The 17,996-nt window shown below is 40.1% G+C and overlaps 1 protein-coding gene across 4 annotated transcripts in view; it reads right to left on the minus strand.

Moving 5' to 3' along the window:
- The window catches only part of phactr2 (phosphatase and actin regulator 2), a 52,053-nt gene that overhangs the window by 16,813 nt on the left and 17,244 nt on the right, over positions 1-17,996 (minus strand). For 2 of the 4 annotated variants that reach the window (XM_074646176.1, XM_074646175.1), the window contains exons 2-7: positions 9,015-9,200; positions 6,906-6,980; positions 6,584-6,694; positions 3,808-4,056; positions 642-1,167; positions 287-462 (exon numbers count right to left, since the gene is read on the minus strand). In XM_074646176.1, the coding sequence (XP_074502277.1) occupies positions 287-462; positions 642-1,167; positions 3,808-4,056; positions 6,584-6,694; positions 6,906-6,980; positions 9,015-9,200 (1,323 nt within the window). The remainder of the gene's footprint in view (positions 1-286; positions 463-641; positions 1,168-3,807; positions 4,057-6,583; positions 6,695-6,905; positions 6,981-9,014; positions 9,201-17,996) is intronic. The other 2 variants (XM_074646178.1, XM_074646177.1) reach the window with 1 other exon arrangement.

Genomic DNA, 17,996 nt, shown 5'->3' on the forward strand with positions numbered 1-17,996 from the left:
TTCCCAAGCGCCCATTTTTCCAGGGCACGATGGCTGCCCCAGCGAGATGAAAATAGTTGCAGTAATGTTACTGTGATTTATATTTATTTTGACTTTGTTTAGTTTAGTCAGTGCGGTTTTTACTGCTAAATTACCGCAACTTCATCATCGTCATCGCAGCACGCAGGTTTTGGTTGCTTAGTAACGGCAGGCGCGACAGGAGCGCAACCTCCCAAGCACCTTGGACAAAAGCGTTTCATGTGGATCTCCATTACTGTGTGATGCGTTGCAAAAATGAATGCCATACTGGTCGTGTACTCGTCTTCTTCCTCGTCTTCCTCCTCATCACGGTACAGGATTGGTCCGTCGGAGTCAGAGTCACTAGTTTGGCTGTCTCTCGGCCTATCGGGGATCACCGTCACCAAGGCCGTCTCTGTGTTCACACTGTGGCCCTGTGGCCTTTCAGCTTGGCCCTCAGCAGACCTGCAGGGAACAATAACAAGACACATGTTTGTTGAAATGGGACAAATCCTGAGATCTGTAAAGCTGTTATCCACCAAATGCTAATATTTTAGATGTGATGTACTCTAGATGTATAAGAAATGACGTGCAGAGAGGACAAACATGTTTCACCAACTCTCATGTCTTTACAACATTTTTACCTCAGGCTGTTCTCCTCAGCAGACACTGTTTCTCCTTTCTTCTTGTCTTCATCTCCCCCCTCCACTCCCGTTCTCCCCCGTTTCTCCCCCGTCTCTCCCTCTGTGAAGGAAGTGTCCTCTGTAGCAGAGTTGATAAGGGGAGACAGGACAGTAGGTTCAGAAGCCACACCCTTGTGGGTCTCCTCACCCGCAGTTGAGCCATTGGGAGCAGATTTAGGTTCTAGAGCAGGATGAGAAGCAGCCGGAGTTCCCTCTGCCTCATCGCCTGAGGCTTTAGATGAGGCAGGCTTGGTGTGTGAGGAAAGGGGCGAGGATTTTAACTCCCCAGGCTGGCTAGAAGTCTCTGAGGGGGCCTTTTGAGGTACGGAGGAAGAGGTGGGAGTGTTTGCTTTCCGGTTGGTCCCCTCAGTATGTGCTGCAGAGTCCTTAGACCCACGAGAACGAGGGATGGAGTTGGAGTTGGAGGTGGAGGCGGTGGTGGTTGTTTTTGTCGTGAATCCTGTCTTCTTTGGATGGGAGGATTTGGCTGAGGAGAACCAGGAGCAAGAGAAAGTGAGAAGGGAAAAATGTTGACTTTTTCTTTCCTCAAGGTGCTCAAGTTTTCTCCCACAGAAGACATGCAGGTTACGTAAACAAAAACTCTCAGCTGTCTGTAGGCGGTTCTATCTATATAAATTCTATGCATTTAGGCATCTTTTTTTGGAGTCAAAAACATTGTCATAGTGTTGTATAAATGTATAGTTAGTATTCTTTTCAAAATTAAAAAGGAAGAAAAAAAAGGTGTTTGGGGAAATATCAGAAATACTACTTTTTGTCTCAGCTGGCTGGAGGGGCGTATCTGTGTTTGATTGACAGCAGCCTGCAGGCTAAGCACCGGCAGGGGAACAAGAGAAAAAGTTGACAAACTTGCACTATGGCAAACAAGTCAAGGGCAGACAGCGTGTTGTTAGTAGTATTTAAGAGTAAGGTCTACTCAAACCTCTAATCACAAAATCTAAAATATAAGTTTCTCTTTTGGTTTCTGATTCTTACTATTTATTATTTTTAAAGTCATTGACAGAGCAGATATGTATGCTGTAGCAGAAAAAAACTTTAATTTCAGCATGTACAGTAGAGCTGCCACTAATGATTGTTTTCATTACTTAATCCATTATTACTAGGGCTGTCAAAGTTAACACGATAATAACACGGTAACGCAAATTCGTTGTTACGACACTAATTACTTTAACACATTAACGCAACTTTAGGTTGAAGTGGGCTCAGTTTTAAAGCTAGAGTGAAGATATTGGCATTATAAAACTAGAAAAACTAAAAGGTACCAACCATGTCATAATGTTAATTGATTTCCAATAAAAAAATATATACATACATTTATATAAAGCAAGCATATTTGTCCACTCCCATGTTGATAAGAGTATTAAATACTTGACAAATCTCCCATTAAGGTACATTTTGAACGGATAAAAAAATGTGTGATAAATTGTGATTAACTATGGACAATCATGCGATTAATCGCGATTAAATATTTTAATCGATTGACAGCCCTAATTCTTATAAATAGTTGAAAATATTCACATTGACAATTTTCTGTCATTGACTTATCACTGATATACTAATCATTTTGTTCCTAATCTACAGTATATAATTATGTATTAACAAACACATCTGGTTTAAAACAATAAGAAACTGCTCTATTAGAAAATGCTGGCAGCCATAACATTTCAGTATTAGAATAACCATTTATAATCATAAAAAAAAAAAAGAAAAGTGCAACAAACAAAGAACACCTAAGATAATACTGACTGAAGCAGTCCTTTAAATGTCTGTGAAGTGTCTTTGTGTGTTTTAAAAAAATTAAATAAAACAACTTTTGTCCACTTCCCACAATAACTCAAAATAAAATACACAGAGGCCTCCAGAAAAGACAGCATGAACATCACATGCAACATTCCAGTTCTGGGCTCTGTGCTGCTCAGTTCCACCATGCTGTAAGTTAAAGAAGTACACACACACACACACACACACAAACACACACACACTGGATGAAGGGTGATGATCATTTCATGGCATCATCCAATCAATCAAAACCACATGAGCTTGTCGGAGCTCATTTTATGAGGGCCATGCTACACTGACCTCAGTCACACTCATGTGCATCTCGCTTACACACACAAAGTTGTTCTGGCGTTTTACAGAGCTGAGCTAAAACATTTTCACTTCTGCTTTCTCAGAAACAGATATCATAAAAACTTCTACAGTTACTCACTTCACTGGAAATCTCTTCTAATTAGGAAAGGACACTATCAAGACGGAGAGACAGGAATACTATTTGGTAGCCACTCTTCTTTAACGCAGTAACGCAACTTGTAATTTTTAGGTTGTAATGGGCTCATTTTAAAACTAGAGTGAATATATTGGCATCATAAGAAACTAAAAAAGCTAATGAATCTCTTGGTACCAACCATGTCATACTAGCTTTTCCCCAAGGAGGCTAAATAACTTTCCAAATGTATGCTAAATTTTGGCAAGGAAAAACTAGCATGGCCATTTTTAAAGGGGTCCCTTGACCTCTGACCTCAAGATATGTGAATGAAAATGGGTTCTATGGGTACCCACGAGTCTCCCCTTTACAGACATGCCCACTTTATGATAATTTAAATAAAAGTTTGGGGCAAGTCATAGTCAAGTCAGCACACTGACAGCTGATGTTTTGTCTGTTGGGCTTGTTTGCAATGTTATGATTTGAGCATATTTTAATGCTAAATGCAGTACCAATATCAATATTTGTCATTGTTTTGTGTCGTTAATCGATTTCCAGTAATACATATATACATACATTTGCATAAAGCAAGCATATTTGCCCACCCCCATGTGGTTAAGAGTATTAAATACTTGACAAATCTCCCTTTAAGGTACATTTTGAACTGATAAAACATGATCGATTAATTTGCAATCAATCGCGATTAACTATTTGAATCGATTGACAGACCTACATCAAATACATGAGGGGGTGTATGTGTCGCCATGGTTTACAAGTGCAGACACATTTAAAGTGAGTCTTTATTCCCTTCAAACAGTGATACAAGCACATTTACCATGCAGGGAGGCACGCAGGCAAGAAACACTGACAGGCAAGCAGGCTTCAGTCCCAACTAGCTGAACTTACCAGTCCCGCGACTAGTGGTGTTAGTGCTCCGCGGGTTAGCTTTAGCTTGAGTGGATGAGCCTGCCTTGCCTGTGGTTTTAGCAGTCTTTTTAGTCCCCGAAGCGCCGTCTCTGTGCTTGGTTGTGGCCGCAGCGCCGGCCGCAGGTTTGGAAGAGGCGGGCAGAGTGGCGCTTTGCTGTTTTTTAGCTTGAGCGTCCCGGGGTCGCACCTGCTTTGCTCGGGCGAGGGGTTGTTTAATATCGCACCTCTCTGAGCAGATCAGTGGAAGCAGGAAGGTATTTAAAGGTTAAAATAGGGATTGAAAGATAAAAGATGCACATCTGTGAAAAAAGATGGACATGCAGACAAGCAAAGGAAAGTGATGCTGAAAGATAAGAAGTGAGTATGACAGAGCTGGTGATGATGATGATGATGATGAGAGAGGATGTTTGATCTGTTAGTCTTGGGCAGCTTTTATTTCGGATTGTGTCAAGATGAATAATGTATAAGGCTTGGGTTATGGCAGATCAAATGTACCTATTAGCCTCCCCTATCCTCCCACTGTGAAGGCATGTGTGTTCTGTTCCTGTATTTGCACTGTTTGTTGCCTGTTCCTTTCTGATTATTGACAAGCGAACAAACAAATGGCTCCGAGTTCAATGCTAACAGGGTTGAGATGAGAAGAGCACAACACTTAAGCAGCATCAGAGAGTAGAACAGTGGCCTGTCTCCTGAGGGAGAGGGAGGCATTAGGAGATGGCTACCGCTCTGTTCAGACTGTGGATGCCTGCTGCAGGCTGATATAATGAACACATTAGACCCTGTCCCACAGAGGATTTAATGGCAGCCAGGAAACGGCTGCCGATACGAATGCATTCCATGACCGAGAGATTTCAAGAGCAACAAACATCTAAAAATATAAAAAAGCTGCAACAGTTAGTTCTAGCATATAAAACATTATCGTTGTTGTCTTCTGGACACATTAATGCCACTGTGGATACAGAATATCTCCATGTTACAGGAAAAACATCTATAAACTTGGACCATAAAACATTTTATATGCTTGAGGCGTAATTTCATGATCATATCTAATAAAACTGGAGAGAAAGGGCCTCTTTGAAACTCACTTCTCTAATCTTTTTTTTTTCTTCTCTGTGTAGGTACGACAATTTCTTCATTCAACAAACACTGTGCCAATATCAATATTCACATTGTATAATTTATGATTAATCCAAGGTTTTGTCTCTGGGATAATTGTGCCGGTATTCTCACATTAACAATTCTTCTTCTGAATTTGAAAATGGAAGTTTGACACATTCAAGAAACCCCTTGATAAAGTAAATTCTTGTTGAAGTTTATTGTATACCAGTGAGAAACTATTACCCCAGGTCTAAAGCCTCAACTAGTGCAGAGGTCCAAAGGTTAAAGGAACAGTGTGTATCATGCAACTATGTTTTCATTAGTGTATAATCACCTGAAACTAAGAATCATTGTGTTTTTGTTAGCTTAGACTGAGCCCTTCATGTCTACATAGGGAGGGGGTCCTCTTCACGGAGTCCACCATGTTGCTCCGCCAAGTTTCTACAGTAGAACAAAACGGACAAACCAAACACTGACTCTAGAGAGAGCCTTTCACGTTCCCTGAAGGCCATCGTAGTTCTCCAACGCGCTTGTGAAACTGTGTTAACGTGAGCCGCAGAGTGTAAAACCGTGGTACTGCCAGCCGCCGTCTGACTTCCGTAGTGTTATCATTAGGGCTGTCAAAGTAAACGTGATAATAACGTGTTAATGCAAATTAATTTGAATGCCACTAATTTCTTTAATGCATTAACGCAACTTGTGAATTTTAGTTTATAGCGGGCTCAGATTTAAAGCTAGTAAAGATGCTGCTATCATATGAAACTAGCAAACCTAAGGAATCCTTTGGTATCAACCATGTCATACTAGCTTGTCGCGAAGGAGGTTGAATAACGCTCCAAACTTATGCTAAATTTTGGCGAGGAAAAACTGGCATGGCCATTTTCAAAGGGGTCCCTTGACCTTTGTCCTCAAGATATGTGAATGAAAATGGGTTCTATGGGTACCCACGAGTCTCCCCTTTACAGACATGCCCACTTTATGATAATCACATGCAGTTTGGGGCAAGTCATAGTCTAGTCAGCACACTGACACACTGACAGCTGTTGTTTCCTGTTGGGCTTGAGTTTGCCATGTTATGATTTGAGCATATTTTTTATGCTAAATGCAGAAGCTGTGAGGGTTTCTGGACAATATTTGTCATTGTTTTGTGTTTTTAATTGATTTCCAATAATAAATATATACACACATTTGCATAAAGCAGCATATTTATCCACTCCCATGTTGATAAGAGTATTAAAAACTTGACAAATCTCCCGTTAAGGTATATTTTGAACAGATACAAAAAATGTATGATTAATGCAAATTAATTATTATAGTTAATCATTAATAATTAATGATTAACTATGGACAATCATGCAATTAATCACGATTAAATATTTTAATCAATTGACAGCCCTAATTATTATGGTAAGGATGGCCTCTGAGCGAGGCAAACAACGTTACCACAGTTTAATACTTGGTGGCTCACGTTACCTTAGTCTTGGAACGGGAGGAGTGAGCGGAGGGGTACTCAGTTGGTTGCAATCTGCAACCATACCACTAGATGCTGCTAAATCCTACACACTGTACCTTTAAAAAGGACACCAATTAGCCCTAGATTACAGGTCACAGAATGACAAAAGCTCATGTTGGACACAGTAACTCATCCAGACGTTACCCGTTTTGTCCTCCAGCGCTGTTTCTGGAGACTCAATGTCCACTTTGACCTCCTCTGCTGTCACACCAGACGTGGGATGGCCATTCAGATTTTCACTGTTGATTGTTTCATCTAAAAGAGATTTAAAAAAAAAAAAAACAGTGATGTTCAGTTAAGCAGAGGTCAAACTTTTGAGTTCTGCTTTTGCTGACCACAAACGAATGTAATCACTGAAGGACAGTGAATCCTGTATTGTATAATGACAATACAGCTGAACCTTAAGCCTTTTATGAGTGGAAATAAAGAAATGAATGAAGACACGTGAATGAATGATCAGACGAACCTTGGTCGAGGATGAGAACTCCTTTCTTGATGAGCTCCTCCCTCGTTTGTCTGGTGGAGATTTTTCTCTCTAGAACTGAAAGATGAACAAGATCAGGGCCTTTATCCTGTCTTTTAGCTGCAGCAATCAGTTCACACAGAACTCTACCAAAGCGTTGCACAACAGGTACTTTCCTCTTCTTATTGCGAAAGCATCATTGCACGCGACAGCACCAAATATCGAGGCACAGATGAGGAACTAAGCCAATTCTGTCATCCTGCTGCAAACTAACTGCTGCTTTTTCTCTAAAACCCTTCGAAAACAGAATCATAAGGATTCAATCTGCCCAGTTCACAGTGTCAGAGTTGATCTTGCAATTGGGGCTGAAAAGTCATCGATGGATCGTCAAACAAATAATCTGCAACTATTTAAATATTAAATGTTTTCTGATGTCAACTTATCTGAGCATTTGGTGCTTTTCTTTGCCATATATTACAGTAAATTAAATAAATTTGTGTTTTGGAATCTGAAGAAACCACCTCGGACTCTGGGAAATAATAATGGTCACTATTATTATATTTGACATTTGCTAGATTGTCAGAAAAGAATCATTAGCTGCAACCCTACACACAAGCTTAAATTGGTTTTGTACACTCCATAAATACAAGACTGAACAATGGTAAATGCTCCAAACAATGGTATGTTTAGATTTCAATGCCCATGTTTGTTTTCGTTTCCAAATACATGATTTAGACAACATTTTAAATACATACATAATGGAGAAATTATACACTTGGCAGCCATGGAGAAAAAGAGAGTATGCTTTTTGTATTTACTTCTGTCCCTTTTTATTTCCCAGCCAACACTTGTATGAGGTACTTATCCATCAGTCAGTGTATTACCTACAGTAGATGACGGTCGGCACGCCCCCAGTTTGGAGAAACAGACAGGAGTTACCGCACAGAAACAAAGCGATGTATTGCTGTGGACGCGGCCGGCAGCAAAACATATTTTAGCAACGTATATAAAAGGCCCACCTAAAAATAAATATTAGTTTAAGTGTACGCTATATTTTAGAAATACTTTATCTTGCCATCAGACAGCCCTTTACGATGGGCTCTGTAATTTTACCACGCAGAACACAGGATTTGCTGGTCTACCACTGTATCGATCGGTTAGTTTGCTTGTTGCCAGGGCTGCACAATATGAGGAAAATATGTGATATAGCACAATAACGATATTACTCGCGATACATAAACAGATATTAAAGTGTACTCAGTTCTGCCTTTCTGTTGCTTTCAGTATACTGCTAAAATACAACAAATTGCTTATTGAATAAAAAATAAAAGTAAATTATTTCCAACTTTCTTTTATTGAACAAATTGAACACTGAACTGAACACAAAAGGCACCAATGAAAAAAAGAAAGATAGCTTAATTTTAAAGTGCAGTTAGTTTTCTACTGATACTCTCTTTAAAGTAACTGAAAAAATCCCTGAGTGCAATATCGCAGTCTTTCAAGATGTGTTCATCACACAAGTTGACATTGCGATAGCAATAAAAAGACAATATATTGTGCAGCACTAATTTGTGCTATTGTGTGGCTTTGGTGAATCCGAACTAACCAAAAGTTACACAATAACACAAAGAAAACAAACCGATCGAGGCAGCGGTCGCCCACCAACTTCTGTGTTCTGCGAAGTAAAATTACTGTTTTTGTCCAATGGAGTCTGGTTGCTATGGTGAGAGCATAGATAACGGCTTCAGTTCCCCTCGGAAAGAAAGACTGTATAGCTGTCTCACGACAAGGTAAACCAGCGAAAATATTCTAAATATAGCCAGTACACTTAAACTGCTTCCATGCAGTAACTCCTGTTTGTTTCACAAAACTGGGGGCGTGTCAACCGTCATCTACTGTAGGTAATACACTGACTATGGATAAGTACCTCATACAACCCCACCCAAATTATCTCTTTAAAGCTCCTCTGGGAGCAACACTGCTACTGTTCACACTAAATGCTGCATAAATCCCAAAACGCAAGCCATGATGTTGTATAGACACTTGACTGACGAGAGCAAATCATCACTTGTTTATACAATGTCATTAAAATACACACACAAGACATCCTACCTTTGGAAAGATCCTGGAACTTGTCGCTGGTCTTCTTTTTCCTCCACTTCCAGGGTTTGAACAGTTTTCCTAGTGACGACAGCTTGCCTCGCTGCTGCCGTGATGGAGGGGCATTCTGGGGATTGGCGGTGCTGTCAACCACCACATCACAGCTGGCCAGTGATGATGATTTCTCCAACCCATCAACTGCAAGACACACATGCAGAAAAATGCAAAAATATCACATCAGAAATCAGATCAGTATCATGATACCAACACAAGTGTGCACTGCAGCTCTCTATATGTACCAGATGAAGGTTTTTGTCATGTGATACATGCAGATAATACTCTGTGTCATATAAATGAACAACACAATGCATTCCGTTAACAGCTAATGCTTGGCTTGAATTTGTTTGGTAACACTTGATCCAGATTAATTTCAAGCAAACAAAGCTTTCTTTTCACTCGTTCATGCTGCAAAATGCTGACTAGTTTCAGTATCATTCCCGCTACTATATGAAATAAAGAATGTGGACCAAATCACAGGGTAACTCATGATACACTGCTATCAGGATATCTCACCTACATTGAAATGTCACAAGGGCACATTGCTATTTCGGTCCCAATGTGTCTATAATGTACTGTAAGATTCAAGATGTTTAACAAGATAGTATATCATTAGAAAAAAAAAATGTTTAGGGTTTATTTTTCAGATGTTTTCTAATAATTGATGATTTTTCTTGGGAAATACAGGAAATGTTTATCTATTTATGATCCTATAAATTATTCTGAAACAATGAAACAATCTGCAAACACAGAAAAGACGCCTCTTTGGTTGAATTACTCAATGCTCATAGACTAATGCACTCAATTTAAACTTTGTTTTAAAGCCGCAGTTGGTGACTTTGAGCAAATATGATAAAAAGTTACTTTTATAAAACGGTCACTATATGCTGACAGTAGTGCATGAGACAAATAATCTGTGCAAAAATAATGTTCCTCTGCCTCCTTTTAGTGCTCTTAATGGCATTTCCATGATTTTAACGTGCCCAAAAGGAGGGAAAACAACCAATCAGAGCCGAGGAGTCTCTAAAGAAGCTGTCAATCACTGCTCGCGAAACTCACGAACTCCAATCAAACTGTCAAACTAGTCAGCGCTGATCAAATATGAATCAATATTCTGTTACTGTAATGTCTATTTCTCGCCTCGTTCATTGAGTTTCGCGAGCAGTGAGTGACAGCTGCTTTAGAGACAGCTCGGCTCTGATTGGTTGTTTTCTTTTGGGCATGTTAAAATCTTGCAAATGCCATTAGAAGCACTGGGAGGAACACAAGCCAACACAGAGGACACAGAGAAACATGATTTTTTTCACAGATTATCTGTCTCATGCACTAATGTCAGGATATAGTGACCATTTCATAAAAATAACTTTTTATCATTAAGTTACCGACTGCAGCTTTAAAGGATTAAGGTAGGTGAGAGCTAAAAAACAAAGACTGGGAACTATTGTCATGGACCATTTCGCTGTACATTGCTGCATCAATCACTCTGCTTAAAGGCTAAGCAGAAATATTATTTCTAACTCTGTCTCTGTAAAGCATTTGCAGTGTGTGTGTGTGTGTGTGTGTGTGTGTGTGTGTGTGCGTGGGCTAGATCCCTGTCCTTCCACAACTCCTCCTTTTCCTGTTGAAAGATTAGAAGTCCTGTGAACCCTTTGGAAGACTGCAGACAGTGTGCGGATGATGTGTGTGTTTATGTGCGTGCGTATGTGTGTGTGTGTGTGTGTGTGTGCGTGTGTGTGTGTGCGTGTGTGTGTGCGTGTGTGTGCGCCATGCCGGAACCTTACAGAGGAAAGAGAGGTGGTGTGTGATTCCTCAGATTCAAGCAGAGGAAGGTTTTGTTTGTGCAGCCACTGCTGAGTCGTGCTGACTGTAGGGAGCCCAGTGGGGATCAAAAGGTTTGAATCTCTGCGTACAAACTTGAAGTCATTTTTTCCCTGAATATCATATTCAGTGTACCCTCAAATGACTAAAAATGAATTCCCTCAAAAGGAATGTCAAGTTATAGTAGCAGCTAGGAGTCAGTGGCTGGCCTGGTCAGTTAGGGAGAGTGTTAACAGCAGTTGTGTTTTAGTGTACAGGTTCCCTATCCATCCAGCCATCCATCCATCCATCTGCAACCGCGTATCTCGTTAGGGGTCGCGGGGGTCTGGAGCCAATCCCAGCCGACATTGGGCGAAGGCGGGGTACACCCTGGACAGGTCGCTAGTCCATCGCAGGGCAGGTTCCCTATCACGACTGAATTTATCTCCCCAAATTAAATCTGTTCAAAGAGAACTCCCCCGATATAGCATAACACTCCTATAACAATGTTGGACTGCAGCAGAACTGAACCAGATATATTGTCTCTAATTCCACGCTTTCTTCTTCCGTGTCAAAACCTGGTGCCTAGCCTACATTTCCCACAGTGCAACTGTGTGTTAGTAGCGGCTAATGCCCTGAATGTTAGTAAATAGCCTACAACGCCATTCAATTCTGTTTATGTCATGCTACCAGCGCTACTAGCTACTGGCCGATAGGCGGTTGTTTGGGAACAAAGACATTAATACATCCACCACGGTAAAGGTTTACAGCATACAGCCCATGGGTGTATTATAAGATAATAAAAGTGATGAATTACTAACAATACATCCTCTATGACAGCCGCATACAGCTAGCAGGAAGCTGGCAGAACCAGATGTCATATGAGCGTGCAGGGCGGTGCAGTCCCGTGGGTTTGATGCACGTTCATTATGCAGATAATAACTCTGCATTCAACTGTTAGTTACATCTTTTAGGACACAACGATTTAAATGAGGGCTATTTCAGTGTTCATACTGGAAAACTAAAAAAAATGTATCCTCTGATTTACAGACATTTCGTTATACATCCATGGCTATGGACTCATTGGCGTTTTCAGTCAAAAATGGTGGCATCGCTACTACCGCAGCGACATCTAGCAGCTGTTATCATAAAGCACCGGTCTTTCGTCTCTTTGCTTCTATACTCTTCGGCCTTGAGCTGCAAGCCTCAAGCAGAGATGAGAAGAGGTCAAATATTTTACTCCTGAGACCGGCAGGGCTCCACATTGTACCAGCCACTGAGACTTAACGCTGAGCTGAGAGGATTTTTTTAAATCTACAATGTGCTTATTTTGACGTGTAAAGTTATTCCTCCAACAAATGCAGAATTTAAAAATGAGATGTCTCATTTTGCACAAACCTGTGGGATTATATTTGGTGTTCAAATCATTTCTACTAATCAATCAATCACTAGTCATCATTTTATCCTGTTAGTCATTTGTGTGAAATTGTCATAATTTGCATATGAATTCTTGAGTTATGGCCAAAAACCTATTTTGTGAGGTCACAGTGACCTTTGACCACCTAATCAGTTCAGTTCCTCTAATCAGTTCATCCTTGAGTCCAGCTAGATGTTTGTGCCAGATGTAATGAAATTCCCTCAAGGCGTTCCTGAGATATCGCTTTCACAAGGCTGGGACGGACGTGAGGTCACAGTGACCTTGACCTTTGACCACCTAAATACAATCAGTTCATCCTTGAGTCCAAGTGGACATTTGTACCAAGTTTGAAGAATATAATATTCAGAAAAATGGGACAAACGGCTGGCAACCGGAAAACATAATGCCACGGCTGTCATCAAACTATTGGAGGAAAATTTAATTAAATTGTTGCGCCTGTTAGAATAATAACTACACTGTCAAGGATGTGGTGTGTGTGTGTGTGTAATTATCTTGTGTATGTGTCCCTCTTAGACATGCTGACCTGCCCTCATCTCTTCTACAAACACACACATGTTTATTACCAATGAAAATATGAGAGTGCGGTGGTAGGGGGGATTGCCAGTCTTAACAAGGGGTGGGAATCACCACAGGCCCCACGATACAATATTATCATGATACTTAAGTCGCGATACGATCTTATTGCGATTTTAAACATTTTGCAATATGCCGAGTATTGCGATAACATATATTGAGATTCGTTACCTTTTCTCAACTGCAAATTTTGCAGTTTGTCAACATCTGTTTTATCTAATAAGATACAGTTTTCACTCTAGCATAACTTTGGAACATTATTTAGCGTTCTTCATGGTTGGTACCAATTGATTCCTTATGTTTTCTAGTTTCATATGATACCAGTATCTTCTAGCTTTAAGACTGAGCCCGCAACAACCTCTGAAAGACAGAATAGCGTCCAGGCCCGCCAGTGAGCCATCAGATTGTTAAGAGGTTAATAGTTTATATAATAAAAGATTGATACTTGACGTCTGTGTATCAATACAATATTGCCACGCAAAATATTGCGATACTATGCTATATAATTTTTTTTACCCCACCCCTAATCTTAACCTTTGGCTGTTAAAGACAGTCATGTGACTGAGCATCTGACCGCAGCTCATGTCCTTCTCAATAACTACTGACAGAAACATAAAGGTTGGTTGAAAGGCAACAGTTCAGTGTTTCATCAAAGCTATTTAAGAGGGTTATGCAGCAACATGGTCAGCAGAAAAAAAGCTGGAAACAGCAAAGTTGGCCGGATGATGCAGATCTTCAGCACATTTATGAGGATTTTTTAGTTAGGTAGTCATTTGCCCAACAGCACCAAAGCCGGTGTTTGGAAGGTAAAGCCAAAGAATGCATTTGGACTCCAGGAAAATTGAAAACAATTTGAAACTGTAATATTTTCTCACATCTGATGCAGCTGATACGTAATTTTATCCTTCAGTTCAATTGGAATCAATCAATACCCTGTTGATTGGTTGGATCTCACCCAGCACTGACGCCAATACTAGGGTAGATGTTGTTGGCCATCTGGTGCTGAATACACTTCACACCAGCTGAAAGTGATGAGTTTAAACTGCCTCTGACTGCGGCTTACCGGTGACGGTAGATCAATGTAGAGCATCCTGTATTATATCAAATATAAAGATTAGGTCGGAAATAGGGCTGTCAATCGATTAAAATGTTTAATTGTGATTAATTGCGAATTTTTTATCTGTTCAAAATGTATCTTAAAGGTCACATATTATACTCCATTTAAACTAGTTATTATAGGTCTCAGACACCTCCAAACCATGTCTCTGAAGTTTTTTTTTCAAAAAAACAATCAGATCATGCATTCCAGCATGTCTCTATAACCTCTGTTTCAGCCCATTTCCAAAAGTGCTGATTTCTGTGTCTGTAGCCTCTGTCTCCTCCCACTCTGCTCTGATTGGTCAGCGTTTTCTGTCAATCAAACGTCCTCAACAACAGCGTCACCCTCCCCGCCCCCCTCGCGGCCTGAGAGCAGGGAGAGAGAGGAGCTAGAATAGAGCTTATAAACCACTTTAAAGTTTATAAACCAGAAACTTCACCCAGCGCACGTTACCGGAGGAATCTGATCAGAAATCGGCGACACATGATGAACATCTGCGGTCCAGATTCCAGGTTTTCCTGACGGTTTCTCTCAGGTAAATAATACTATTTATATCTCTGTTAGTTAGCTCAGTGTTTACCTCATGCATCAACTCTGTAAACCGTAAACATACACTCTGTTTTACGTCTGTCTTTACAGATCCATCTGTGAGAAATGACCGACAGAATCATCCCAGAGGAGAGCAGACAGCTGAGAGCAGACAGCTGTGGGCAGATGGGAGATACAGAGCTAACCCGTTAGCATGTAGCTACATGCTAACGGGTTAGCTCTGTTTACATGGAGATACAGAGCTAACCCGTTAGCATGTAGCTAACCCGGTAGCATGTAGCTACATGCTACCGGGTTAGCTACATGCTACCGCTATGACACGGTGTGTAAACACAGCGACCATCAGGGTGGAAAATAGAAGATGTGAAACAGTAGTCAGTTCATTATTTCTGCTAAAAGATAAATGTATGGAAGATCAGAGTAATGGTATATTATTTACAATAGTAGCTGTCTCTGTGTTACCATGACTACAGACCACCGGAGCTCAGCTTACCATAGTTTACCAGAGCTGAAGACTTTCTCCTGTACCATGTTAACATAACTAACTAACAGGTGAGATGATTACAAATGCTGTGAATAATTAATATTGTCATCTGTCTACTCAAATAAAGTTTGACTGTGAAACAGAAATGTGTTGTGTTGCTTACAAGTCACTATTTACTACCTGTACTCTGCTACATGCATGACATCAAATATATATAATATATAAATATCATCTGTTTAAACAGTGTAATTACATAAAGCCTTTGTGAAAGAACATGTTATATTTAGATGATGGGAGTACATGAAGCCTGTTCTGCTGGTTCTTGCAGACTAACAGTAGGAGCTACTTTGCTCAAGTTCGGTTGAGGAGGAGAGACAGTGACGCGCTGTGGGGCGGGGTCAGCTACTGAAGGTTCTGCTCTGGTTCGACCAGGAAACCCTCACGTGACTTGCATTCCCTAATGACGTCAAGATACAAGGAAAAAAGCGAATTTTTTTTCTGCACCCATTTCCGGACAAACGGAGCAGGAGAAAAAGAGAGAGGATGGTCTTTTATGATACTATGGTGGCCTGTAGACACACTGGGGACAGATATTGATGTTTAAAAGACATGGAAAAGTGCATTTTGCATAATAGGTGACCTTTAAAAGGGAGATTTGTCAAGTATTTAATACGCTTATCAACATAGGAGTGAGCAAATATGCTTGCTTTATGCATTTATACATACATATGTATGTATAAATGCAATTAACAACACAAAGCAATGACAAATATTGTCCAGAAACCCTCACAGGTACTGCATTTAGTATAAAAAACAATGCTCCAATTATACAATGGCAAACTCCAGCTGTCAGTGTGTCAGTGTGTTGACTTGACTATGACTTGCCTCAAACAGCATGTGATTATCATAAAGTGGTCATTTCTATAAAGGGGAGACTCGTGGGTACCCATAGAACCAATTTTCATTCACATATCTTGAGGTCAGAGGTCAAGGGACCCCTCTGACAATCGCCATGACAGTTTTTCCTCGTCAAAATTTAGCGTGAGTTTGGAGCATTACTTAGCCTCCTTTGTGACAAGCTAGTATGACTTAGGTTTACTAGTTTCATATGGTGAAAACTGAGCCTGCTACAACCTAAAAATCGCAAGTTGCATTAATGCGTTAAAGAAATCTGTGGCTAAAACTAATTTGCGTTAACACGTTATTATCATGTTAACTTTAACAGCCATAGTTTAAAGCATTCGGTGATCTACAGGTGAGTTATGTTATCTAGAAAAAGATGGCTCATCAGGTTGGTGCTCCAATAATGAAAAGCATTACTGCTGCAGCATGTTCGTTTTTTTTAAGTATGGATTGTAAAATCACAGCATGACATTAAACTATCCATGTGCGATTGCTCTCAGCAGGAATTTTGCTCGCCTTATGACCCCGACTGTTGAGGGATGTAGCAAAACAACACACAGACACAACGGGGCAATTAAAAGCACAAAAACCAAGAGTGAAGACATGGAAAAGTGCAGGGCAGAAGCCAGCACACGCTCTCCCCTGACACCAATTTAATTCTCTCTCTCGCACACACATATACATCTACACACACACACACACACACACACACACACACACACACACACACACACACTCATTTCCTGTTCCTGTGTTGATATCAAATCGCAACAATACGTGCATTTCAGCAGCTGCTTTGTGCAGCTAATGATGGGAAAATCAGTAACAGCGATTATCATCCCCATTAGTCCAACTATTAAACCTCTAGCGGGAACCAAATAGGGACAATGGACGGGCTTATTACTAGCAGAGCAGAGAAGGGAGGAAGATAGAGAAAGAAGACAAGAGAAAGGAAAGAGAAACAGTGGGGGATTATTGTTGACATTAGAGAATAGAGAAAAGAAAATAGGAAGAGAAAGAGAAAGAGATAGTGAACTGACAGTCTTTTGAAAAGGATAGATGGTGTGCTTCATCTCTTTCTGAACAAATCCTTATATTAGTCATTAGAACAGTTTAAACCAAACCAGAGCCAGACAGATGGCAAGGTTGAGATTTGACTGATACATGTCATGTAGCAATACAGGAAATGGATATTTGCGTAAGCTTACATTCCTGTGACACACACATGCAATGCATAGAATCACAGAAATCTCACAGGAGAGCAACTTAACACTAAATCGTCCCATTATTATAATGTGCATTTACACAATTTTGCACTACATAAAAAAATGATGTGACATTTACTTTATGTAACGTTTGGACACATTTTCAGACATATCAAAATAGAACATATATGCAATGAACATTAGAATCACCGTATGTACAGTATATGTTAATGTTACTTTTTAAGAAAATTAAGGAAATACATAAACTAGGGCTGTCAATCCGTTCAAATATTTAATCGCGATTAATCGCATGATTGTACATAGTTAATCATGATTAATTGCAAATGAATCTAACTTTTTTATCTGTACAAAGTGTACCTTAAAGGGAGATTTGTCAAGTATTTAATCAACATGGGAATGGGCAAATATGCTTGCTTTATGCAAATGTATGTATATATTTATTATTGGAAATCAATTAACAACACAAAACAATGACAAATATTGTCCAGAAACCCTCACAGGTACTGCATTTAGCATAAAAAATATGCTTAAATCATAACATGGCAAACTGCAGCCCAACAGGCAACAACAGCTGTCAGTGTGTCAGTGTGCTGACTTGACTATGACTTGCCCCGAACTGCATGTGATTATCATAAAGTGGGCATGTCTGTAAAGGGGAGACTCGTGGGTACCCATAGAATCCATTTTCATTCACATATCTTGAGGTCATAGGGTAAAGGACACCTTTGATAATGGCCATGCCAGTTTGTCGTCGACCAACATTTTTTATTTATTTTTTTAAACACGAAATGGCCCTCTCTGAAGCCACATTAACAGAGTTTGGTTTGTCCGTTCTGGGCTACTGAACTGGGCTAGATCCCCCTAAATG

Source organism: Sebastes fasciatus, chromosome 9 (assembly GCF_043250625.1).
Source record: "Sebastes fasciatus isolate fSebFas1 chromosome 9, fSebFas1.pri, whole genome shotgun sequence".
NCBI lineage: Eukaryota > Metazoa > Chordata > Actinopteri > Perciformes > Sebastidae > Sebastes > Sebastes fasciatus.